Source organism: Pseudorca crassidens, chromosome 4, assembly GCF_039906515.1.
Source record: "Pseudorca crassidens isolate mPseCra1 chromosome 4, mPseCra1.hap1, whole genome shotgun sequence".
NCBI lineage: Eukaryota > Metazoa > Chordata > Mammalia > Artiodactyla > Delphinidae > Pseudorca > Pseudorca crassidens.
This window is the reverse complement of record NC_090299.1, coordinates 30,746,904-30,772,874: the sequence shown is the minus strand read 5'-3', so window position 1 is coordinate 30,772,874 and position 25,971 is coordinate 30,746,904. Positions and strand designations below refer to the sequence as shown.

Below are 25,971 nucleotides of genomic sequence, written 5' to 3'. Positions count from 1 at the left end.
GCTTCTGTATAATTTCTTTTCAAATGCTACAGAAAAGAGTAAAAAATAAAAAGGAAAGTATAATTTGGGGGAATTATTTTAAAATAAAATACATAAATTATCTTGGTGATTAAGAGCTCAAGGTTTAGAATCAAACAGATCCAGACTGAAATCCTGGTTGTGATCACCTGTGTGATCTTTAGCAGATTAATTTGAGCCTCAGTTCCTTCATCTGAAAAATGGGGAAAACAATGCTTACTCTTTGCTTAAATGAAACACTGTCCACAAAGCAACTTGCAGAATGCCTGATCTACTAATGGTAATGATTTTGAAGCACACACTCAATATTTTAAACATTTTAACCATGCTAAACATAAAATTAAATTTCTTTTTCAGATACTTGACCTGAGGATGAAGAAAGTAAACATATTGATTTCCTAAAATCAAAAGGCAATGCAGTGAGAAATGTATTAGGTGGAAGGTTGAAAACATTTCAAGAATATGTGGGTTTAATATAGTTTACTTCAATGTACAGGAAATATTACCAAATGAAACAAAGCAAAACAAAAACACTTAATTGTTGTTTTAATCATACTACTTTAATGACTAAACAAGACTAAACTTTAGGCCCTGGAACTACCTAGTCGCCCCTAGCATACAGTAGATAATCAATTCTCGCTGAATCAAAACACCCAGAAAGACAAGAATGCAATAAAACTCTCCTGTGTTCAAAGCAGCAACATATAAAAGAAATATACAAGAACCAGATTCAATGTTGCTGCAGAAGAACCGTGTTCATTATAGTGTCAAACTCTGCTAAGCCAGGGAAGGGAATTACAGCTATAAACAGGTTTATAGCTTCAGACTTTACACCTTTTGTTTTGCATTGAAGATTAAAAGAAACCAAGCAGAAAAGGGGGTCGGTATAAACAGAAATTTAAAATATCAAAACCAGCCCCGCTTATTGAGAAGCTACTTTTTACAGCTCTTATTTTCTGGGCATTTTCTGTAGTAAGATGGTAACTATATGTTCTTTTGTGATGTCAGCTGAGCCTTGAACGAGGGACTATACGTACCCAAGATCAGTCTTAAATCATAAGCAGCTGTCATAAGGAAACAATTAGTGAGGTCTAGCACTAAAAGAAAATTTAGAAAAAGCAAACATTAAAAAAGGACTCTTGAAAGTTAGGCTGATGTAGCTCAATGGACTTAAGGGCTTATAAAACAGCAGGAATCAGGGAAGCTCACTCTGGCTTTCTTTTCTAACACAATACAAATCAAAGACAGCCAAATTACTGCTTCTGCCAATCATAACCAAGAGGTTCCTTCTTTCTAGAATCATTCCTTACATCTAAATATTTTAAAAGATTGCTAAAACTTTTTATTTGTTTAACTTTGCTTTTTTTTTTAAACTTATTTTTAAGAGGTCAAATAAAATGAACTCCATGGTGAAAGACTTGGAATCCTAAACATTCCTTTTGTGGAAAGAAAGTATCAACTTGCTCTCTAAATGCCCATAGTAGCCCCTGTGATTTTACAGCTAATGGTGTAAACTATCCTATAATACTCTTAGTGTCCTCAATATAATTCAAAGGTATTCAGAGGTAACATCCATCTTTAAACCTGGAGTTTAATTTACAATCATTTATTTCTTCATGTTGCCTACTATACTGTCCCCAAGTAATTTTCCCCAGACTATTTAAGAAAGCCTGGTTTGAAGGTCACTTTGATTCTTGACTTCACTTGTAGTATCTCATAGAGCAATATTGATTTTGTGCAGGGCAACTGAATACAATCCAGGGATGAGGGTAGGATGTCCCCTTTGAGTCTAACGAGATACACAGAAGGGATGGAAAAAACAACTGTCAGATGAGTCTGGGAGATCCTGAATCTCAGGGTTCCTCTGTGGTTCCTGAGCTGCTTATGTAAATTAGAAGCTCAATCTCCCTCATTCTCAGCTGATGACTAAACAGAGCAAAAGCTTTAATGTAAGCTTCTACATCTACCACACTCTCCGTCTCCAGATTTTCTTGTATCTTCATCTCCTCTCTCCTGGGAGTGAAGGGACTATCATACCTGTTCTCCCCACCCTCGCCCTGCTCTTCATTGCTGTTCTCACTTGTCTCTTCAACAAGTTCTCTTAGCTTAATTTCCAAAATATACAAATAGCTCATACAACTCAACAGTTAAAAAAAAAAAAATCAAAAAATGGGCAGAAGAAGACCTAAACAAACATTTCCTCAAAGAAGAAATACAAATGGCCAAGAGGCACATGAAAAGCTGCTCAACATCACTAATTATTAGAGAAATGCAAATCAAAACTACAATGAGGTATCACCTCACACTGGTCAGAACGGCCATCATTAAAAATTCTGCAAATAACAAATGCTGGAGAGGATGTAGAGAAAAGGGAACCCTCCTACACTGTTGGTGGGAATGTAAGTTGGTACAGTCATCATGGAAAACAGTATGGAGGTTCCTCAGAAAACTAAAAATAGAATTACCATAATGATCCATCAATCCCACTCCTAGGCAAAAATCCGGACAAAACTCTAATCCAAAAAGATACAAGCACCCCTATGGTCATAGCAGCACTATTCACAATAGCCAAGACATGGAAACAACATAAATGTCCATCGACAGGTGAATGGACAAAGAAGACGTGGTACATATATACAATGGAATACTATTCAGCCATAAAAAAGAACAAAATAATGCCATTTGCAGCAACATGGTTGCAACTAGAGATTATCATACTAAGTGAAGTAAGTCAGAAAGAGAAAGACAAATACCATATGATATCACTTATATGTGGAATCTAAAATATGATACAAATGAACCTGTCTATGAAACAGAAACAGACTTACGGACATAGAGAACAGACTTGTGGTTGCCAGCGGGGAGGGGGTTGGGGGAGGGATGGAGTGAGAGTTTGGGGTTAGCAGATGTCAGCTATTATATATCGAATGCATAAACAACAAGGCCCTACTGTATAGCCCAGAGAACTATATTCAGTATCCTATGATAAACCATAATGGAAAAGAAAAAAATATATATATATAAAAGAATTGTATATATATGTATAACTGAATCGCTTTGCTGTGCAGCAGAAATTAATACAACATTGTAAATAAAGTATACTTCAATAAAGAGTAATAAAATAAAACAAAATAAACCCCATTACGGTTCCCTTGGATTCTTCTCCTTGGTCTCCAAACATGTTCATTCCCCCTCTCCTAAAGTCAAAGGAAAGAAAAGTTGCCTTTGCCCTCCATTCCCCCATTCTAAGGTCGTGACTTCTTACCATCTCCATTGAACTTCGCTAAGTAATAGACTGGTCACAGAAAGAAAGGAAATTGAACTTGAGGGAAGAGAAAGTAAGTAGCAGAGTAGAAGGCATATTTTTACATTCTAGGTTTGGGAAAAATAAAGTAACATGAGTTGAAATACATATTGATCTTGAGGGCATTTCTTTCCATTAAGAAGAAGAAAGCTGAGCTATGGGAAGGGAAACTGCTGAGCCAGTCACTGGGGCCCTGGAAGGGAGTCACCCTGGGCTAAACTAAAACTAAATAAACCACAGCTTTGAGGAGGGAGGGTTGACAAAGCCCATAAATGTCAAGATTGCCCAGATTTGTTTCTAAACCTTTTGTCTTTTCACTTTACTCCCTTCATCAGCTATCAAATATACTATTTGGCTTTACCTATTACCTGAATTATGTCCTAAATTCTTTTCCAAGCTGCAATCCTGCATTCTCAACTGCTCACCAGATGTCTAAGCCAAGAGAGGCCATCATCAGCTCAAACTCAACATTTTCCAACCAAACTTCTCAGTTTCTACTGCAAGCCAATCATGACTTCTGACTTCCCTATTTTTGTTTAACACACTGCTACTCCTGCGAGTCTAAAAGCTCAGTGTTACGTTTGATTCAGTAAATAGGATCTATTGACAAGTCCTATATTCATTCTCCCCCAAATCCCTTGAATATAGCTTTCCATGTTTGTTGCTAGTTCCCTTGTGCCTGGAAAACAAGAATAGTCTCTAAGCATCTTTGGTCTTCCTTTACTCTACTTCCTCTTACATTCTTTTGGCAGGCTATGTTTTCTAAAGTGCATTTCTAAACATATTCCTCAGCTCAAAAAACATCAATGGCTCATTTGTAATCCACTCTGAGAAAGTTGATATAGGCAATGAGCCTCCATGGATGCAAAAGCTATTAGGTGACAGGTTTTGGGAAAGCAGGCCAGTACCACTGACCTGCCAATCAACCAAATATTTTATGTCTCTTGGTATGATGAAATAAGAGGCATATTACACCTTTACAAGAGACTCTTTCTGAACATTGAACCAGAACCTAATCAAACCTCTAAATAGAACTTGCAAAAGATATTTACAAGAAAAACAGAAGATAAGAGAATAAGTTCAAAAGCACCATAAAGAAGTCAGACCAATCCAGAATGCGGGGCATTCTATAAATAGGATGAATGCCCTGAAAAAACTGATGACATGAAAACATAAAAAGAGGAGGAAGATGACTATAGAATAAAAGAGACTGAAGAGTTATAGTAATTAAATTCCAAGTGTGGGCTTTACATCTTGATTCAAACCATCTATAGAGACATTTTTGAGATAATTGGGGAAATTTGAATACAGACTGGGTATGATGATATTTAAAGAGTTATTATTAATTTTATTAGAATCAATAATGAAGTGATGGGTATGTTACAGAAAGGTCTTATCAGTTAGAGATTCATATTTCAGTATTTGCAGATGCAATGACATGATATCTAGGTTTTGCTTTTATATACATCATCAAAAAAACAAAGCAAAACAAAATAAACGAGAGGAAGGGATTCATGAAACAAGATTAGTCTTGGATAATTCTTGAAGCTGGTTGAGGGGTCTAGGGCAGTTTATGACACTACTTTCTCTTCCTTTTAAATAAGCTTGAGAATTCCCCAAAGAAGTAGTTATATAATTAAAAATTTAGTTTAGATCACCCTTCTGATCCCTACCAAATAAAGTGTTAGCTTCTGCTTGTGTCCAAAGTCCTCTATTGTCTCATTTTATTTTATTTATTTATTTTTTATTTTTTTAAAAACTCTTTATTGGAGTACAATTGCTTTACAATGGTGTGTTAGTTTCTGCTCTATAACAAAGTGAATCAGCTATACATATACATACATCCCCATATCTCCTCCCTCTTGGGTCTCCCTCCCACCCTCCCTATCCCACCCCTCTAGGTGGTCACAAAGCACAGAGCTGATCTCCCTGTGCTATGTGGCTGCTTCCCACTAGCTATCTACTTTACATTTGGTAGTGTATATATGTCCATGCCACTCTCTCACTTCGTCCCAGCTTACCCTTCCCCCTCCCCGTGTCCTCAAGTCCATTCTCTACGTCTGCATCTTTATTCCAAAGTCCTCTATTATCTGCTTCTAACTTTCCTTTTCTGCTTTATCCCCCATGCCACCTCTCCCTCTATTCCCTTAAGGATCCTCTCCGCCAGTCAGCCTTGAATACCAGCTGTTGTCAGAATGCCCCTCACTCTCCTCACTTTCTGTACCTTTGCTTATGCCATTCTTTCTGCTGAATAAACGTCATCAGTTATCATTTTGCTTAGAATAACGATAGCACAACTTTCTTGAAACTTCTTACCTGGCAGTCTGAGCTATGGAGCTACTTGGAAAAAAACACAGTAGGAGTCTGAGTTTCTGAAAGAAACATTAGTCCTTGCAGTAAAAGTCTCATCTTTGCCTCCTCTACAATCCCACTATCATTATTGCCAGTCATTGATGGCTCATCTCAGTGATCTCTCTTCCCTGAGCTTTACCTGACCCTCTTTTGGATATGTTCCTTCCCTAGTTTTGAACTCCTAAAGCACTTGTAACTCTTTTATAAAACTTAGCTCATGCTCACTAGGTATAAGACGTATGCTTCATGCTAAACTACCAGGGCCCTCGAGGGCAGGAAGAGATCAATATGTAAGAGAGGGAAATGTAACAAATGCTAACTTTGGAGGCTTCAATGTATACAAACATAGGACCTTTGGCAGGTCACTTAACCTCTCTGAGCCTCAGTTTCTGCATCTGTAAGATGGAACAAACAATAGTTAGCTCATACGAGAGTAGTAGGAAGTAATTAAAAGAACATACGGTCTTCTGTAAATAGTATTTCCCTTCCCCTCCTCTCTTACTAATTCAAATGTGTAGTTTTGTACCTTATACGTGGTAAGTATCCAATAAATATATTAGCAAATTTCTTGCAACAGAGGTTTCTAACAGGACATCAGGGCCAAAAGTAATATTCTCTGAATAGCCTGTTGACAATCAGAAAGTCACAGATAACTGTATGTCCAACACGCTTCCAATGAATGCTTATAAGGATATGTTTGACTTCAGCTAGAAATTGTGCCTTTCAAGGTCACTACCATTTCTCATTTGTGGACTCATGACTAGTTCCAGAAGAGTTAACAGCAAAAGGAATAAACAACTTTGCACAGTCTCTTGAAGACGAAATGAACTCTGTTCAATGAAAGATTTTCTTTTTTTCTCACATCTCAAACATGGGCAGATAGTTTTGGCTGTCTTCTCCCTCCTGCCTGTGACTCCAAGCTTTTAGAAAGAGTATATATTTTCTCTCTCCCCACACTTTCAATACTGAGTCACTTCAGCCATTGTTTAAACTAGGTTTAAATGAGGTCTATCCAAAAGAAAGAAGATAGAATAAAACGTTTCTGGAGCTATCTTTCTACCTATTATCTAATAGCATTCTTCCATTGTAATCTCTACACGATCCAAAGAATATATTTTGTATGAAAAATATCATATCAATTGAAATATGACTGGAGATATTTAGAGAGAAAATAACTTTAGCCTATTAAGAATTCTCATAGGATATCAAAATTATCAAAGAAATCCATAAAAACATATGTGAGAAATTACATGTGCATATATAATAAACTTGAGAAAATTTATAAATAAAATTTTTAAAGTTTGAAACACTTACAAACTGAATTACTTTTAATTCACTGAAGAAAATATTTCTTTTTTTAAAAAACTTTTTATTGTAGTTAATTTACAATATTATATTAGTTTCAGGTGTACAACATATAAATTCAATATGTTTATAGATTATACTCCATTTAAAGTTATTACAAAATAATGGCTATAGAGAAATAAAGGTTTGTCGTTTAAGCCACCCAGTCTATGGCATTCTGTTGTAGCATCCTGAGCTAAGACACACATGTACTGATGAGTACTGTGCTGAGCTATCAAGGGGGACTCTCTGCGGACCTTCTGAGCTCTCTCCATGTGGCTCTTTGCTCTCTCACCTGCCTCACAAATTCCAGCTGCCTTGACCTCCTCAAGGGTCAGAGACCACTCTGTTTAGGTGCTCCTTGCTGTGCTACAGCTGAGAAATTCTCTCCAGACAGTAGGTTTGGGTAATCTTAGGGTTCACCTTGTTTGTTTTCCTTCTCTGTGCTGCCTGTTGCCCAATGCCTTAACACTATTGTTTTACATATTTTTTTCTAGGAGCAGAAGTCTTACAGTATGTTAGTAAACTAAGTTTATACTGTAGATTCAATGTTCCAATATCTAGTAGGGAAAGTCTTCCCTCATTTTTCTTTTTATTTCAAAACATTCTTGGCCACTTGGCTCCCTTACTCTTTCATATGAATTGTAAAGCCAGCTTACTAAATTCCTTTAAAAAGTCCTCTTGGGTTTTGGATTTGGATTGAATTAAATTTGTATAGTATTATGAGATACAACTGATATTCTTACATTTGCATATGCCTTGCCCTTGGATGGGGAAAATTAATATCATAAAATACTATGAAGAACAATATTTCTAACTAAAACTTTTTGATACCTTTAGAAAGAATTAGACACATAAATGTTTGTTTTAGATACAGAATATATACAATAAGTATATCTAACAGTGATAATCATTTTTCATGAATTTCTTAATTTTAAGATTAAACTACTTATCCTAAACCTCTATCTTTTGAGGCCATTATTCTGTTGGATGTTTATCCAGAAGAAGTATCACTATAAGGGTAATATATCTTCATGGCTCTGTCTCAGTGTGAATGCTTATGTGAGAAGGTATGTATGTAGGTGTTTAGATTTAATAATAACACTTATATGTGCCATACCCTGTTCCAAGTGCTTCATTAAATCATGTATTAAGTCAAACCAACCATCCTTATTTTACACTGAAAAACTGAAGGAAAAAAATAACTTGTCCAAAGTCAGGCAGCTTGTAAGTTGCAGACCAGGCTGTAAACCCAGGTGTCTGTCATGGAGCCCATCTCCTTAACCGTATCCAATGTATTCCATATGCTCCTTATAAAGTGGATTGTTGGGACTTCCCTGGTGTTTCAGTGGTTAAGAATCCGCCTTCCAGGGCAGGGGACGTGGGTTCGATCCCTGGTTGGGGAACTAAGATTCCCACATGCCGCAGGGCAACTAAGCCTGAGCATCACAACTAGAGAAGCCCACGTGCTGCAACGAAGACCCAGCCAGCCAAAATAAAAAAAAATAAAATAAAATTTAAAAAGTGGACTGTTAAAGCTGATATTTTCAGTTCTTTCAGTCATTTCATCATCAAATGAATATAAAATTTTAGCTTTAAATCTAAATTATTAAATATATACATTTATTCAACAAAACATTATTGTGCTTTTTCTATATATCCACACTGTATTAAAAAGTTGAGATATAAAAATGAGTAAGTTTGGGGAATGATAACAGCTTCTATGTATGCAAATCAATGTCAGATTAATTATTCATGAAAGGCTTTGTGTTACTCACCTTTATTCAGATAGAATTAAAAGGAATATATTTGGTAAAGAACAAAGCATAAAGTTGGCAAGAGAAGTTCTTCAATTAATTTCAGTAGGAAAGAATTCTAAGGTAAAATTAAACTTTGGGATAATGTTACACCAATTCAATACACAAATGACCATGTAAAAATAAAGAGATATGGTTATAGTAAAATAAATAAGCTGTTGTATTGTATGTACTCTTAATGGTATAAGCTATTTGGAGTACAATGGAGCCTTTCATATCACGTTAACCATTTACTTGACAAAATACCACAAAAACTAAAACATTAAGACTTTTATAATCATTCTCTTTATCATATAACCACCACATAAAGTACAGATAATGGGGCATGATAATACTTTATCAGGTCTAACATGATTTATCCAGAATAGACTACATTACTAATTTAATATGACAGTTCTATTACGTAGTGAGTAAAATAAAGACTCTCTGTACACACACACACACACACACACACACGAGCACACGCACATGTACACGCACGCACGCACGCACGCATGCATACAGTCACAGACACCTGCATTTTAAATTTCTTGGAGAATGTATATGTCCTCCCCCTGCTCCCAAGTCAGGTTATATGGATCTGACAAAGGCTGGAACACAAACATGAAATATGGGAATTGCTAAAGTGTTAGGTTAGAAGGAGCATAATATATAATTAAAAACATATGAATGGAAAGCTAAATACTGTCCCTAAATATAGTAATTTTTTTCAGGAATAATTCCTTACAAGGCACACACAGCTTTATTTTGTAAATTTTAGTAAAACGTTGTGAAATGGCAATGACAACATCAGAACAACAACAACAACAAAAAGTAAAAAGGGATTTGGGGAAAAAAGGCAAAGTGACATCTTCCATTTCTTTTCAAGTGCATCTGAACAAGTACAAATGGGAGGCACACGCCTCCATGTGCAGTTGTCTGGTGGTATTTGCTTGTGGTTTTCTCTTGCATTTTTTTCTCACTGAGTAATACAGAATTACACCATGCAAGCAACTTTAGTCCTCCAAATTCCTAAGGGAACTATATCTCCTTTATGTTCACATGCAACTCCAAAGGGGAGTTATGAGGAGGGCTTTAAAATTCTAAAAATTTTATGCAAAAGAAGCGCCCTTGGTATAGAAGGAGTACCAATCATTAATATAATGGTACCAATCATTAATATAATGGTTTCACTATTGAATATACTGATGGAGTTATTTGGGGTGAAGAGAAGGCCAATATATTTTATAAAGTGTGCAAGATAGAATCCTGAGCAGGTTTTTTTTTTTAAAATACAACTAGTTCCTACAATTTGTATTAAATTATTAGTGGGAGAATATTATTGCTTAAGCAATGTGGTGTTACAACCACCATGAACTACTTTCTATAGCTGTCTTGATTGTTAAAAATCAAATCCAAGCTTTGAACTCTACAGATAAATTATTACAAAATAAAGTAATACATCATAAGTATAGTCCTGGGCTAATGCTATTTGTTTATTTTCACCAAAGATTAAATATCAACATGAATAAACTACTATCATGAAAGGAAACGAAGGCATCCAAACCATGTGGGTGTGAGATATTAACATTAATACCTGTTCAGAAAAATCTCAGAACTTAGAAACCTCAGGCCAGTTTTACATGGTATTATTGATGACTCATGGTATTATTGACTGAGCATTTAGAATTATGAAAAGCTGATAGTTTTCTCTCCTCCTCAGCTTCCTTTTCCTTAAGCTCTTGTATATACCATTTGAAACTCAATAAGATTTCTTGAACTTCTACTACATACAAGGAACTATGGTGTTGTGGAGGAGAGTAAAGATTGAAGAAAGCATAGATCCCACTCTTGAAGATCATAAAAGCTAGTAATAAAGAGAGAAAAGATGTTTATAAATAACTCCGATACAATAGAAAGAGGAAAAGGGAGGGAGGGAATTAATGTTTACTGAGTGCCTGTCATGTACTAAACTGTATTAGAAGTTATACATGTGTTATTTCAATCCTCACACCCTTTGTTGGGATAAGACATGATCATCTCTGCTTTATAGATGGGGGAAATGAGACTCAGAGTGATTGAGTAACTTGTCCAAGATCACAGAGCTTCTAAGTGGAAGAGCCAGGGTTTGATTTATGAGTTGTCTGGCTTTGCTGTCTATGCCCCCTCTGTTTTAAGTGTAAAGTAATATAAAAAGGTGTACAGATAAAATGCTGTGGGGATTCAGCAAAAGGAAGAAATTACATTCAGCTAAGGTAGAGTAACGACATCTTGATGGAAGAAGTAACATGCAAGTATGAAGGGTTATCATATTTGGATGTGTGGAAACTAAGTGTATCTGGGGGCTAGGAGAGAAGCAGTTCTGGAGAAAAGACTGGTTTAAGAAAAGACAAATGAAGGAAAACATATTTGAAGGGAAAAAAGTAAATGTTTTGATTCAGTTTGGATGAAGCATTGTGCAAACTGACATCCAGAAAGAAATTTAATGACAAATCAGTGGGAGATAGTGCTGGAAAAACAGGACACATCAAAGGATTTGAATGTCAGGTAAGGAACTAAATGGTAGTCATATTGAGATTCAAAGTTTGGGAGTCAGAAGAATGACATAATCAGAACCGTGATAGAAAAAGACATACATAGGTTGATATTGGTTGATGCTACACTCAGTCCCAACCCTTGATGTCTCCACTATACAGACAGGAAAAAGCTAAATGTTCACTTTCTTGACTCAGCTCCCTTGCAGCAGTGATTGGTCAGGCAACAGGCATGTGTTCACAGTGGGCAGAATGGCAATGGAGAAGTCATGGTCAAGAGAAATAGAAATGGAGAGTCCCTGTCAGGTAGGCAGTGAGCTAGAGGCAGCTAACTGTTCGGTCAGCCATTAACAAGGCTGCACAGAGCGTGCACACCATGACTGTAATACCCGGCAGTAGAGAGGAAAGGAAAAGGAGGACCTGGGATGAAGACGGTAACGGACAAAGGGAGTGTAGGCACGAGGAACCAGGAAAGGACTCAGTCATCAGAAGAGGGGTGCCTAGATCTGGGCAGAAACCCCATTATTAGAACAAAGGCATGGCACCAGGACTACACTTAGAGCAATGGCATTGACGCTGGGTCACCTGCATGTTGGAAAAAGGTCTCCTTAAATGCCTCATGTCCAAGGTCCCAAGGAAACCTGGGGATGAACCAGATGTACAGACACAGAGCAGGTCTTGCACATGTGGTTAAAGTCATCCCTGGAATGGTGGGTCTGCAGAATTGACAGAACTTTGACACTCTACTTGACTATTAATATTAAAAGAACAGAGACTGAGTCTGTCTTGTTCACAATTTCACAGCCTTACCATTTGTGCCTCGTACCTAATAGAGGCAAAATAGATACTTGAGTTATTGAAATGAATTATGTTAATATGAATTTATGAAAAAAGTATCAGGGTGACTTTCATGTCAATAGATTAATTTTGCCCCACCCCCTGAATAATTCCCATTACCTCTAGGTTGAAATACAAATGTTCATCTGTCTTTTTTTCTAATTTCTTTCCCTTCTTTCTTCTCTTCCTTACTCTCTGTTGCCATTTGTTCTTTTTTCTCTTTCTACCCAATCATTTTTTCAAGTCTCTGTGACATTATTTACTCTAACCCATCCCTTTTCCTCTCCAAGAATTTGGTTTCCTCTGATTCAGTGGGTTCACAGCAATATTCTCCCCATTCATTCCCCTGCCTCTTTTCCCATCTTAACCACAGCTGCTAGAACTGTCTTTTTTTCTTTCTAATATCCTTTCACCATCTCATTTCCATCATCAAGAACCATTTTCTCACCCATTTAGGTAAACACATAGATTTACCTCTCTTCCTTAGGGCCTATTTTCGTATTCAATTTCATACTGTCACTGTAACAGTGTTCACTGCTATTCAGCTTTCTAGTCCTCGCAATTTTTTAGCAATTTAAGCTAAGTCCAGCCAAGCTGTCTTCAATTTTAGGAAGATGATCAGAACTCCTTGATTATAAGACATATTCCCTTTTTCCCACTGGTCTGCAAAATAAAACCCTATTAATCTGGAAGTCCTTACTAAATGATGTGTGATATCGAAGAAGCAGAATTGAGTTTCACTGTCTAAGAGTTTTGCATCATATAACAATGTGAATAAGATGAGGTGGTGATGTTCAACCTATGCAAGAAAACACTCATTGACATAAACATTTGCATACGAATAACAAGCAGAACAAAGTTAACCAATCATCTGGTACTAAATGAGAACTTCATTAAGAATTCTCTAGTTTAAAATCTAAAATTGGAAGTTTCTTCTGAAAAATACTATAATGATGTAGGGATGAGAGGTAGGTCAGACTTTTCCTTGGGGACATAGCAACAAAACTCTGCCTATTTTTCATGGCATAGAAAGACAGTGTGAGGGTATCTCTTGTCTTCTCATTTCCCTTCATACCTATCCTTCCTGAATCCATTGCTTTCCTTTTGCTGTGACACAAGGAAGGCATTTTGGAAGAAATGATCATGTGACTTGAGTGTCCACTAAAAGCAAAATTGTAGCCAAAATGAAGGAAAACCAGAGCAGATCACCTTTTGAAAATGCCAGTCCTATCCTCCTTCAAAATTTCCCAAATTTTCAATTATAGGCAGTTAGGTAGACTATTTTTCTGAAGAGCCATAGTAAATATAAGACTTGCGGGCTTCCCTGGTGGCACAGTGGTTGAGAGTCCGCCTGCCGATGCAGGCCACACGGGTTCGTGCCCCGGTCCGGGAAGATCCCACATGCCGCGGAGCGGCTGGGCCCGTGAGCCATGGCCGCTGAGCCTGCGCATCCGGAGGCTGTGCTCCGCAACGGGGGAGGCCACAGCGGTGAGAGGCCCGCGTATCGCAAAAAAAAAAAAAAAAAAAAAAAAAGCCTTGCTGTGAAGGTATTCTGAAGTGCCATGATGTACTTTCAAATCTTAGCTACAGTGATCCATCCATAGGTGTTCCTGGTTCTGACCATTCTTGGCTTTCTGTGCTGGTTTATCATCTTTCTTCTGCTCATTCACTGTGGCTGTGTAGTCAAGATTTATCACGACCATGTCCTTCCTTTTACAGTTATCCTCTTTAAAGTCTCGTTACTTAATATGCTTTTAATGCTGTTTTTTGTCCAGTTTTCCGTCTTTATATCCATATCTGAGTTTTCCATTCTGTTTTGTCTATAGGACACTTGCACTTGGATGTTGTAGCAGATGTAGGTGCCAACACACACCACTGCCCCCCTCCAAGACGGTGCTAGAATAAATGTCCCGTATGTTCCTACTGCTTTCTGCATCCTCGAGTAGCTGGAGTGTGCTGTACCTTCTGGGGCAGGCCAGAAGTTCCAGGGAGTTAACACCCAGGCACGACTCTTACCAATGAAGGATGGGAGATCAGTGCATAAATGCATCAATTTCCCTACCCTCAGTGGGGAGATTCTGAGGCAAGCTCTACACTGTTTCTCCCAGGTTCCTCATATGTTTTATATATGAGTATATTTTATATATATATATATATATATATATATATATATTTTCTTATAGGTTCACACACACAGATATATATAGATATGTATATATACAAAATAAGAAGGGATTAAAAATACATATCTCGTAGATCTAGATCTAGGATAATAATACTTTCAGGGCTATTGTAGCATTAAATAAAATAAAGCATGCAAAGCCCCTTTTACGTTGTCTTCATCTCATTGTCATGCAGCAGTTTCAAATTTAGGGAATAAACTACAACTTTCTTTTGTGGGTTTTTTTCCCTCCAATAATTAGCTTGAGATAACTTAGAATATAAGAGTGAAAATTATAAATAGAGTATTCTCTGATGTGAATATAAATTAATTACTTTTCAAGATATTTCTCATGAGTAGTGTGAAAAGGACTGTTCTCCTGAAGGCATTTTTGTTTATTTCGTTGGACATCCTTAAATTCAGAGCTCATAAAAACTATAAATAATATTATCATGGTCTAGTATGAGAATTAGCACACGATAGACAATTTATGATATTGATTAACAAAGATATCATGAAAATCATTTATTTACGAAATAATCTAGGACAGAAATAACATTCAGTATATCGAGGGGAAAGAGACGTAAAGGGAACTCAATAAATAACTATGTTATTTACAGGTATTATAGTGTTAAAGGTGAAACATTAATAATGGCATTTCCTTCTCTCTAGATTCCTACTGAGTGCAATAAGTGAGATTGTTGTTTTTTACTGACTCTTCATTTCTGACAACTCCCTTCTTTTGTACTTTCATCTTTTTACACATTCCTCCCCTCCCTGATATTTCCTCATTTTCTTCATTATGATTTAGGGCCGAAAGACTGTCTGTTGAGTGCATTCACATTTAATTATAAACCATATCTTCAGCAGTTAGTTTATATTGAACTGTAGAATGAATTCAATATCTGTCTATAATGAATCAAAAGTAGCTGGTGGGATCACAATCTAAATAATCAGTCTGTGTTTATTTACATTAATAGTAATGATTAATCAGTACTTTACGCAAACAAGTTCATACCCGACATCTACTACGAAATCATTTTATCTTACATGAAAGTCCTGTGGCACTGTCTCAGATCAGTTAAGAGTTTTGCTTTATATGATAGTACATTGTTAAACTTGCCATCTGGTCCAACAGCTGATGTGGCTCATACAACCCTCAAGAGGCCCTGAAGCTTTACTCCTGGGAAATATTTGGTTTACTCTGTGGTGTCATGATTACTGGTTCATAACTTTTTTATATCCTTTGAAAAGAATTGCAGAAAAACCTCCACGCTGGGAAAATCCTAATTGAAATTGATTTGTTAGAAGAAAAAGAGTTCACTTACCTCAGGACCAGGCTGACCCTGAAATTGAAAAGAAGAAAAAAAGAAAAAGAATTACAAAATTGTTTCTTAAGTGAATAGTTTCAGTACCAAAATTTAAACTAGTTCTGAATATCTTTTCAAAATATTTCTGAAGATAATACCTAACTACTGACAAATCTCATTTGTGATTTTAAAAAAGTTATGTCATATCTTAACATTTTCACTCTATGCTACTTATCTAAAATCTTGATATTATGGTTGTTTTGTGTAATTCCAAAATGACTCAAGAGTTTTAGTATGCTCTAGAATTAAAATAGAGAAAGAGAAGGCAAAAGGTGAAATACATTTCACATTATAATAATGAGTGGGTTACATAAAGGGAAGGTCTTCTAGCACAGACTATTTTTATGAGCTGCATATTCAGAGATGGCACAAAGTGAAGAAAAAAGAGGCAGATATTTTAGTTTTAGAATTCACTGACGCTTTAAATTTCTCATTGTTTCAATAATATTTTACGTCAATTAAAAAAAATAAACATCTATCTTTTGCTCTGCATAACCTAGCCTAAGGTCATTTTTAAACAGATATGAGAGGTCTTTGGCTCAATTAAAGTGCATCATAACTCTTCATACAATCAATAGATTATGTAACCTCTGGTCAATCGGATTTACTTTGAATGTTACTTTTTTGTTGCTTAAGCTGATAAAAATTTCCAAGCAGCATAACTGCAAATGCTTTTCACTAAAGGAAAATCACCTGTGAATAAAAGTATTGATTACATATCACCTTCTTAAAATCTGCAGTTGGGTTTTGTGTAAGATGAGATGAAAGAAAAAGTTCACACCAAGTTAGGGAATCTTAAAAAAAAAATGATGCATAATCTCATTCTATCAGCTGTATGCCACTGGGTATTACACAAAAAAGCACGGACCTAATCCAACTCCCAGAGAAGACTCTCTTTCTCTCTCAGTCCCTCTCCAGGCTTGGAATTTCTCTAGGTACTTGCCTTCTTACTGACTGGGGATAAAACAGATGATTTCCAAGAGCTTTGTCTGAAAATGTGGTTGGCTAGATTTTATCTGATCAAACCAGGAAGGGGAGCTACACCAAGTTACTGTGGATATTACTCACCCCACTCCTGACTCTTTAGTGATGGGGACAGAGAAAGAAAATACCATTCATTCACTCCTTACTGAGTCCCAGGCAACTCTGGATATGTTACTCCATTTATTCCTTATAACTGCCTTGCATTTTATAAATGAAGAAACTGAAGCTCATAGAAATAAGCTAAAAATCACACAGCCTGTAGTTGGAAAAGCCAGAATTTAAACCCAAAGCTGATTCCAAAGTTCATACCAGGCCATTTTGCCTTTCACCCTGGAAGTTTAAACTCACAGCTATATGCAGATTTGCTCAGATCAACAGTGGTCCCAGGGCACTCTTTGCGTGAGTGGATACTAAACTTCCCAGCCACTCCCGGGCTGCCACAGTGTGAATCTCTGCTTCCAGATGCAGACCTAGGACCAGCAGACACCCAGCCTCTCAACTGACACCTGTACAGAAACCAGGCCAGCAAAGCTTCTTGAGGGGGCTTCCCTGGTGGCGCAGTGGTTAAGAATCCGCCTGCCAATGAAGGAGACACAGGTTTCAAGCCCTCGTCCGGGAAGATCCCACATGCTGCAGAGCAACTAAGCCCGTGCACCACAACTACTGAGCCTGCGCTCTAGAGCCCATGAGCCACAACTACTGAGCCTGTGCACCTAGAGTCCGTGCCCCGCAACAAGAGAAGCTACAGCAGTGAGAAGCCCGTGCACCGCAACAAAGAGTAGCCCCCGCTCACCGCAACTAGAGAAAGCCCATGTGCAGCAACGAAGACCCAATGCAGCCAACAATAAATTTAAAAAAAAAAAAAAGCTTCTTGAGGGCAACAGACAGCCCTAACATCAGCTCTAAACATGGAGAACCTACAAGTGCAGGGCTGTTCACCTCCATGTAAATATGGATCTTCCCAGATCCATGTAATGGATGAAATTATAGTATGTGCTCACTCGCACTTGCATTCTCACTCTCTCTCCGGATACTTTAAGCTTCTGATCTTTCCAAACTTTTAAACTAATGCAAACTCAGAAATGTGAACATGCATCTTTTTAAGAACCTCAGAATACATTACGTGTCTTAGGTTTTTTTTGTTTTTTGGGTTTTTTTGTAAAAACTAAAACATAGGATTCTCTAAAATCAGAAAGAATTTCTTCAAAGGAATATATTTTAGCATCATTGCTGAGATTTTTTTATTCCTATGGTTGTTTTACAAATTATAGGCTTTTCCTCTCTGCCTTTAAAACGTGGCATTTCTGCCATTACATTGAACAAATGATTTTAGCACAATGTGTGTATAAATTTGTATGTTATTATATACAAATATACATTGTATTATGAATTTTATGTTAATGATAGTGAGAACAAATAGTAAATGACAGTGAGATTAAAAGGTGACTTTTACATAGGCGTTGGAAAGTGTGTAGCACCAGGGAACTCAGATTACCTTAACATGTGATATGAATTTCAGGTGTGTTTGGTGTGTGTACATGTATGTGTGTATGTGCAGGGTGGAGAACGTGAAAAAGAGAGATGGAAGTGGGTTGGTAGAGAGGCTTTGCAGAAAAACGATGCATACAACATGGCAAATCTGGCAACGCTCCCTAAAATGTGGATTACACAATGTAAGACTTACAAATCGTACACTGGATTCCAGGACTGCCTACACCAAGTCTTCTCACTGCATGTGATATAACAAACTATTCACTAGGAGACACCCAGAATACCTGTAAGAAAACAGTCTAGCAGCTGGAGTCTTGTAGTCATGGTAGTAGAGCCATCTGGCCAAATGAGTGAAGTGATGGAGGAGTGGTTTCAGTGGGTGTAGAAGTGTTAGCTTCCCCCGCAGGAGAGCAGAGCATAGAGGGAGAGTAGACAAGAGCCCAAGAAGAGCATCTCAGCAACTCTCTGGTGACTGAGGGCTGTGATACATTTACTTTACTGTGATACATTTTAAATAAAATTGCCTTCACTTACAGAAACTTGATTAGTATTGTTCGTGCAACTCTAAAAGGTGCTACCTCTGCTTCAAGGTAATTAGAAAGAAATCACTTCAATAACTTAGAAACTCACCGTTAAGAAACTCAACCTTTACTACCGCTTTTAGTACCCTCAGATTCAGATTTATTTCATTGTCTTGAATCGAAAGAAAAAATACTTCAAAATAATAATGTCTATGATTTTGCATTTTGGAACCCTGCCTGTCTAAAAAGATCATTTGACAATGATTACCATAACTTTATTATCTCTTGAAATTCTCAAATTCACATATTCAGATGTCAAGCTTATTTTTCTTTTCAGAAGAAAATAACACCTGAAGTAAGCACCCAGGTAAAGCTTTAGAATGACATCACAGGAACTTTGAGTGGCAACGGGATTATTCTGGTGGCAGCGGTTCTGAGGACCAACAGGAATCCTACCATGGAACCATCTCAATGGGATCACTTAACCTTTCAAGAGTCGCAGTTTGACCTAAAGTCTGTGCCAGTAAATAGAACAGATGTACTCTACACTTGCAGCCAGGAAGCAGGAATTTTGCTCATCCTCGCTTCACATTTAATTCCCAATACCCCAGTGCCCAAGTTATAAGGTGCTTCAGAAACAATCACTGAATTACTGAAAGGTGAGAATATTTTGACTGATCCAAAAATGATTTACAATATTTTTAGAGAACCATTAGAAAGCTGACCATCCTTACATTACAGGGTTGTATTTCCAAAATGTAGCTTCTTAATCTCTTGGCTTCTGCTCACTGCAGAATAAACACTTCTATGTCAAAGAGGAAGTCTCCTCCCTCAGTGGAATCTTCCTCAGATAATAGAGATGGAACTAAGGCAGAAGCCTGCAGAGGCATCAGAGGAGGATTTAGATACCTACATATGTGCCTCGGAACAAAAAGCATGAGAGTGCTATCTTGAAGAAAAATCACTCCCTAGTTTGATTAAACCTCCACATCTAACTAATGTGAGAATGTTATATCAAATTACTTTGTAAATTATAAAATGCTCCACAATTATAGCATGGCAATTTAAAGTAGGCTATAAAACCAACACCAACAAGTCATTCAACTAACGCAAATTTAGATAAAAAGTGTCTATTAATTTTAAAAACAAATTAATATGCAAATGCTAAACTACAGAGGAAAGCAATTGAAGAAATAAAGCATTACAGCTTATGTGTGTTAATTAAAAAATGGCTTTGCAGGGGCTACCCTGGGGGCGCAGTGGTTGAGAGTCTGCCTGCCGATGCAGGGGACACAGGTTCGTGCCCCGGTCCGGGAAGATCCCACATGCCGCGGAGCGGCTGGGCCCGTGAATGGCCGCTGAGCCTGCGCGTCTGGAGCCTGCGCTCCACAACGGGAGTGGCCACAACAGTGAGAGGCCAGCGTACCGCAAAAAAAAAAAAAAAAAAAGTGTCTTTGCAAAGACTGCATAATCTCTCAACGTCTATAAGCTGCTCATGCTTCCAAAGACTCCTACGCGTTTGACTGAGACAAACATTCATAATTTATATCGCCTGTTGTGTTACCCTACAGGATAGATATTAATAATTCTTATTATTAATATAATAAGAATTATGTGACCTTAGCCACGGTCACATAATATGACTTAGACTATTTCAATTTAAGGTTTTCTTTCGAGAAATACTTAATCCTTGGCGGTTTTAATTCTGGGAAGGAAAAGTCATATTCTACTCAAGAGGAAAATAAATAGCTATAGTCGCAAGCCTGGTGGATGTCTTTTTTTTAATTTGAAAGAGAAAGAGAGCGAGAGCAAACGTGGAGATGGTTTTGTGGGGTTCAATGTAAAGAAAACAAAAATTCATTCAAAACTTGGAAGATTTCTTCCATGATATTTGCCTTTTGTAAATAAATAACATGACTTATTTAAAGATTTACTCATATTTAAGCCAATTAAGTCCTTCCCACAATAATTTTAAAACATTATTATATTTTCTAACACCATACTATTTTTAGCTTTCTTATGATTAAATGTTCATAATGGGAACATAAGAAAAGTAAAGAATTTTATCATGTGCATTTTTTGTCATTAAAAATTTCACATACAGAGCATACGAAAGATAAAGACTCCATTTATGCATTAATTTACAATATTAAATTGTACTGGATGCCTAATATTCCACTGAGGTTGATTTTTGGTATTATAAAGAGTGTTTACATATTTCTATATAAATATTTGACTATTATGATTATTCCTTATTATACAACATGGGTAATGCACTGTTATTCCAATTATAAACTTCATACATTTTATTTATTGATATTGTAGTATATAAAATACAGATTATACATATTTTCTAGGATATAATTCTACATGTGTACACATATGTATTTATTCAGACATATATTTGTAAATCTATGTATATGAAGAGAGAAAGAGAAAGAAAGAAGGAAGAAAGAGAGGGAAGGAAGGAAGGGAGAAAGGAAACAGAAAGGGAGAGAGGGAGGAAGAGATAAAAAATATATGAAAATAGTGGTTATCTCTGGGTGGTGGAATTATGAGTAATTATTTCTATCTTTAGAGTTTTCTAGACTTCACAAAATTTTACTAGCCTCATGTCTTGATTATAAAAATATTTATTAGCACGATACCTAATCCACTGCAGAAAACTTTTAAACAGAACCTTAAGTCAAATTTTTTCCATACTAGATTCATTCACTCAAAGATCTAGGTCAGTGATTTTGAATTCCATTTTCAAACTTTCTCCCAATTCAGGGTGTTTTTAGTTACTTGGAAGAATCTGAAAAATTCTTAAATTGTTCTTTAAAATTCAATAAGTAAGGTTTTTAAATTCACCTTCTGTGTATGCCCCACATCATTTATAGGAGTAGGGTTGGGGTAGAGACAGGGGCAGGAGAGTTTTAGAGTCAAGCACCACCTATAGTTTTAGAGTCAAGCATCCCCCATGTACACTGGGGATCCCTGCTCAATTGAGTTTGCTGGGAATCTTTGCAATTTTGCAGGGCAAAATATTTGGGTTTTGGGATTTAGCTGTATTATTTTATAAAGCCATTTAAAGCAGTGGTCCCCAACCTTTTTGGCACCAGGGACTGGTTTCGTGGAAGACAATTTTTCCACAGACCGGGGTGGGGGGATGGGTTTGGGATGACTCAAGTGCATTACATTTATTGTGCACTTTATTTCTATTATTATTACATTGTAATATATAATGAAGTAATTATACAACTCACCATAATGCAGAATCAGTGGGAGCCCTGAGCTTGTTTTCACTTGTCACTCACTGATAGGGTTCTGTCATAAGTCTGCAAGCAATTGATTTATTATGGTTTCTTTGCAGTCAAACCTCTCTGCTAATGATAATCTGTATTTGCAGCTGCTCCCCAGCGCTACCATCACCGCCTCAGCTCCACCTCAGATCATCAGGCATTAGATTCTCATAAGGAGCGTGCAACCTAGATCCCTCACATGCACAGTTAATCAGTAGGGTTCACACTCCTAAGAGAATCTAATACCACCACTGATCTGACAGGAGGCGGAGCTCAGGCAGTAATGCGAGCGATGGGGAGCGGCTGTAAATACAGATGAAGCTTCTCTCGCTCTCCCGCCGCTCACCTCCTGCTGTGCAGCCTGGTTCCTAACAGGCCATGGACCGGTACCGATCCGGGGGACCCTGATTTAAAGGACTTATGCTTTTGGATATAAATGTGTATCAAACTTCTAAAACATACTACATCTCCAAGCCTTTTCACCAAGTGGCATGGAATCAGGAAGGTGTAAATAAATAAGTTTAAAAACATATGTTTAATAGGATACAATAAATACATGGAATACACATGAGTAGAGACACCTGCTCAGCTTCCACTGTTTTGAAAACACACATATTTTAAAGAATGCGAAATCCATTTTTATTGCCCAACCAATTTTTCTTAAATTGTATATAATGAATAATTTATTAACATCTTTGAAAGTGTGTTATTTTGATTGCACCAGATAAATACTGGAAGACAATTTATAAATATCTCTCAGTCTGATTAAAATGTATATAAGTGCCCAATTTCAATTTTCTAAATTTTGCGCAAAAAAAAATGGATTTAGTGCTCTCTGCGGCTGTCTTAGATGTTTGTGTTAATAAATGCATTAATAAAAGCAGAGCAAGTTGATAACGTGTGAGTTGCATAATGCTTATTGCTCCAGTGAAACAGAACCCTAAAAATGGAAACCTACCACAAAACTGGGGCAGAGCGGCTCTGCAAGCTGAGAAGCTTGTGTGCTTTAGAGACCAAGGTGTTTAGGACTGCCTCATAAAGCTATCACTTACTGACTACCACAAGACACCAGGGGCTTTACAAATGACATCTCGGTTACAATAACTCTACAAATTAGGGCTCATTTCCATCATTTTATAGTTGAACAAACCAAGCTTCAGAGAGGTTGGATAATATTCCCAGTCACACAGCTTCAAAAAGGGGAAACTGGAATATGGACATGGGTTTTTCTGACTTGAACCCTTTCGTGCTCTCACTTGTATCATGCTGGCGGCTGAAGCCATGAGCTTGGGCAAGATTACCCAGAGGAACAGGTAGCAGTCATCCTTAATCCTCTTTTGAATTGGATAAGAGCTATAGCTGCTCTAGCTAGAAATATCCATACAAGAAAAACTTAATTTTGTATACACACAACAAACCCCTTAAGTCCATCCATGGATTCTCTAGCAAATCCTTCAACCCAGGTCAAGAAGCCCTGGGTAGACAAAGATAAACATTTTAGGGGAAAGAGACGAAGAGCGTCTCCAAAGGACACTGAGGAGGAAAAGAATTAAAAACAATAACAACAAACACGAGTTTGTAAAGCCAATACTGGAGAGAATTTCAAAAAGAGAAATTAAAATGAGGATTGGAAAGAGTCTATTGCATTTAACCATTAGGAAGTCAGAATATTTATTATAATGGTTTGAACAGGGAGGTGAGAAAATTAAGACAAGAATAAGCTCCAGAGGTGGCAAGCAGGTGTCATACCAAGTGGCAACTCTGGTTGCGAATGGCCACCTGGAATAATGTGTTAAAAGAAGATTCTGAGGTTGGGTTATAGAGTTTGGGAAATGGCACTGGGATTAATCAGCAATGTCTACAGAAGGCAAAAATTGGAAAGCATGTGTACCAACTCTTTGCCAATCTCAGTAGACAGTTCTTTTGAGTATCTGTGTATAAAGGGAAGAACAGAAAAAGGATAGTAGCTAAAAGGGATATAGAGTTGGAGAAAAGTTTTTTGTTTATTTGTTTTCACAGTAGGTGGGAAGGATTTGAAAATGTTTGCAAACTGACAGAAAACTATTAGCTGAGAGGAAAGAAATGGCTTGTAGAGCAAAATCAATATACAAGAGAACACAAAAAGAAGTGGTGGCAGAGAATCAGGGTGAGGAGAAAGGGTATCCTTTTGTCTAAGAAGAGGAGAAAGAAAGTGAAGACAGATGCAGATACATTTGGATGTACAGGGGCAGAAAATGGAAGTATTCCTAGCCCTAAACCTCAAGACACTCTCAAGTAGAAGTCTTCTGAGTGTGGGCTGGAGGTGGGAAAAATAAGGTTGATTATTTATTTATTCATTCAATCAATATTTGTTAAGCCACTCCAGTGTGCCAGCCATTCTTCAAGTACTAGGAATATGGTAAGTGTAATAAACAAAAGAGAGTCCCTGCCAACAAAGTCCCACCTGCTTGTGCAGGGAAACAGACTGTAAGAGAATGTTTATAAATAATGCTGCAGGTGGCCATAATGGCTAAGAAGAAAAATATATGAAGATAAGGAGAGTAGAGTAGGAGGGTACCATTTTATAGCGTGGTCATGGAAGGAACAGAGGAAAAGAGGGAAAAGGAATAGCAAGAGGAATGCCCTATAAGGAGATAGAGTCTTCCAGTCACTGACAGTGGGTCTGGAGTGGAGGGAGCGATGGGAACGGGGCAAGGTGTGCAGTCATAGAGGTGGAAGATCCAGGTCATGTGGAACTTTGTAAGTCATGATGAGAACTTGGCTTTTAATTGGGGTGAGATAGAAAGCCTTCGAGAGGAGCTTTTGTACAGAGAAGTGACATAATCTGAATTATATTTGAAAAGGATAGTGTTCACTGTGGGGGAAAGAGTGTAAGAAGGCAAAAGTGTAAGTATGGAGGGAAGTTAAGAGGCTTTGTAATAATCCAAGTAAAATGTAAATGATGCGATGGGCCAGGATAGTAGCGGCAGAGGACAAAATGGTTAGATCCTGCATATATTGTGAAGAAAGTGGTGTCAGATTTGAAGACAGATTGAACGCCGGGTGTGAGAAAAAAGGAGTCAGGAGTGACTCCAAGATTTGACTGGAGCAACTAAAGGAAGGAGAGGTCATTTACTGCTGTGCTGAAGGCTAACAGGAGCGGCTTTGGAGAATTTGGTTTTGGACATGTTTGGGAGATGAGTGAAAGAGCCATGTGGGCATGTTGAGTAGATACTTGGATATACAAGTCTAGAGTTCATAGGAGAAGTCCAGCTTGGAGATATAAATCTGGGAGCCTTTGACATATAGATAATATTTAAAACCATGCGATTATATGCAATCACCTAGCAACAAGTGAATGTAAATAAGGAGGAAAAAAGGTTCAAGGACCGAACCTTCCAGCGCGACATTTAGAGACCATGAAGAAGTAAAAGAACTCGCAAGGCTGAGAAGGAGCGAGGTAGGAGGAGTACCTTGAAAGAGTGATACCCAGCAAGGAGATAGGCAAGAAAAGGGTTTCAACAAGCAGGGGGCAATCGGCTGTGCTGAATATGGTCCAGTAAAATTTAAAAGGAACCCTGATCCCTGAATTTGTCATGGTGAATGTAATCAGTGACCCTAACAAGAATGTTTCAGCAGAGTGGTAGAGATTAATGGTCAGGGACAGTTCGTCCCTTGTGGCAGGAGGAAAGGCGGGTACAGATCTAAGTAAATTATCAGATTTGGTGGTGGGAGTGTATAGAATTATATTCTGATGGTTTCTATTTTCTCAGAGAAATAACAAACAATACTTTCAACAAAGTTAAATGGGAAGGAGATGCTGGAGGATTCAGGAGCAAGAAAAATGTTTGAAATAGCTAAGAAAGTTAGAGAGGGACTGGATTACAGACATGGACAGCACCACACATCCTCTTGAGATTAGTGGTTGTGAGCTGAAAATGAGACCAGTTAGCAGAGTTGTTTTTCTCCATCTGTATTCAGCTATGTGGATGCAGG

General features: G+C 37.4%; 1 protein-coding gene across 1 annotated transcript in view; it reads right to left on the bottom strand.

Moving 5' to 3' along the window:
- Positions 1-25,971, bottom strand: part of COL25A1 (collagen type XXV alpha 1 chain) — a 461,350-nt gene that overhangs the window by 160,573 nt on the left and 274,806 nt on the right. Inside the window, exon 5 of the mRNA XM_067735362.1 lies at positions 15,675-15,692. Coding sequence (XP_067591463.1) covers positions 15,675-15,692 — 18 coding nt within the window. The remainder of the gene's footprint in view (positions 1-15,674; positions 15,693-25,971) is intronic.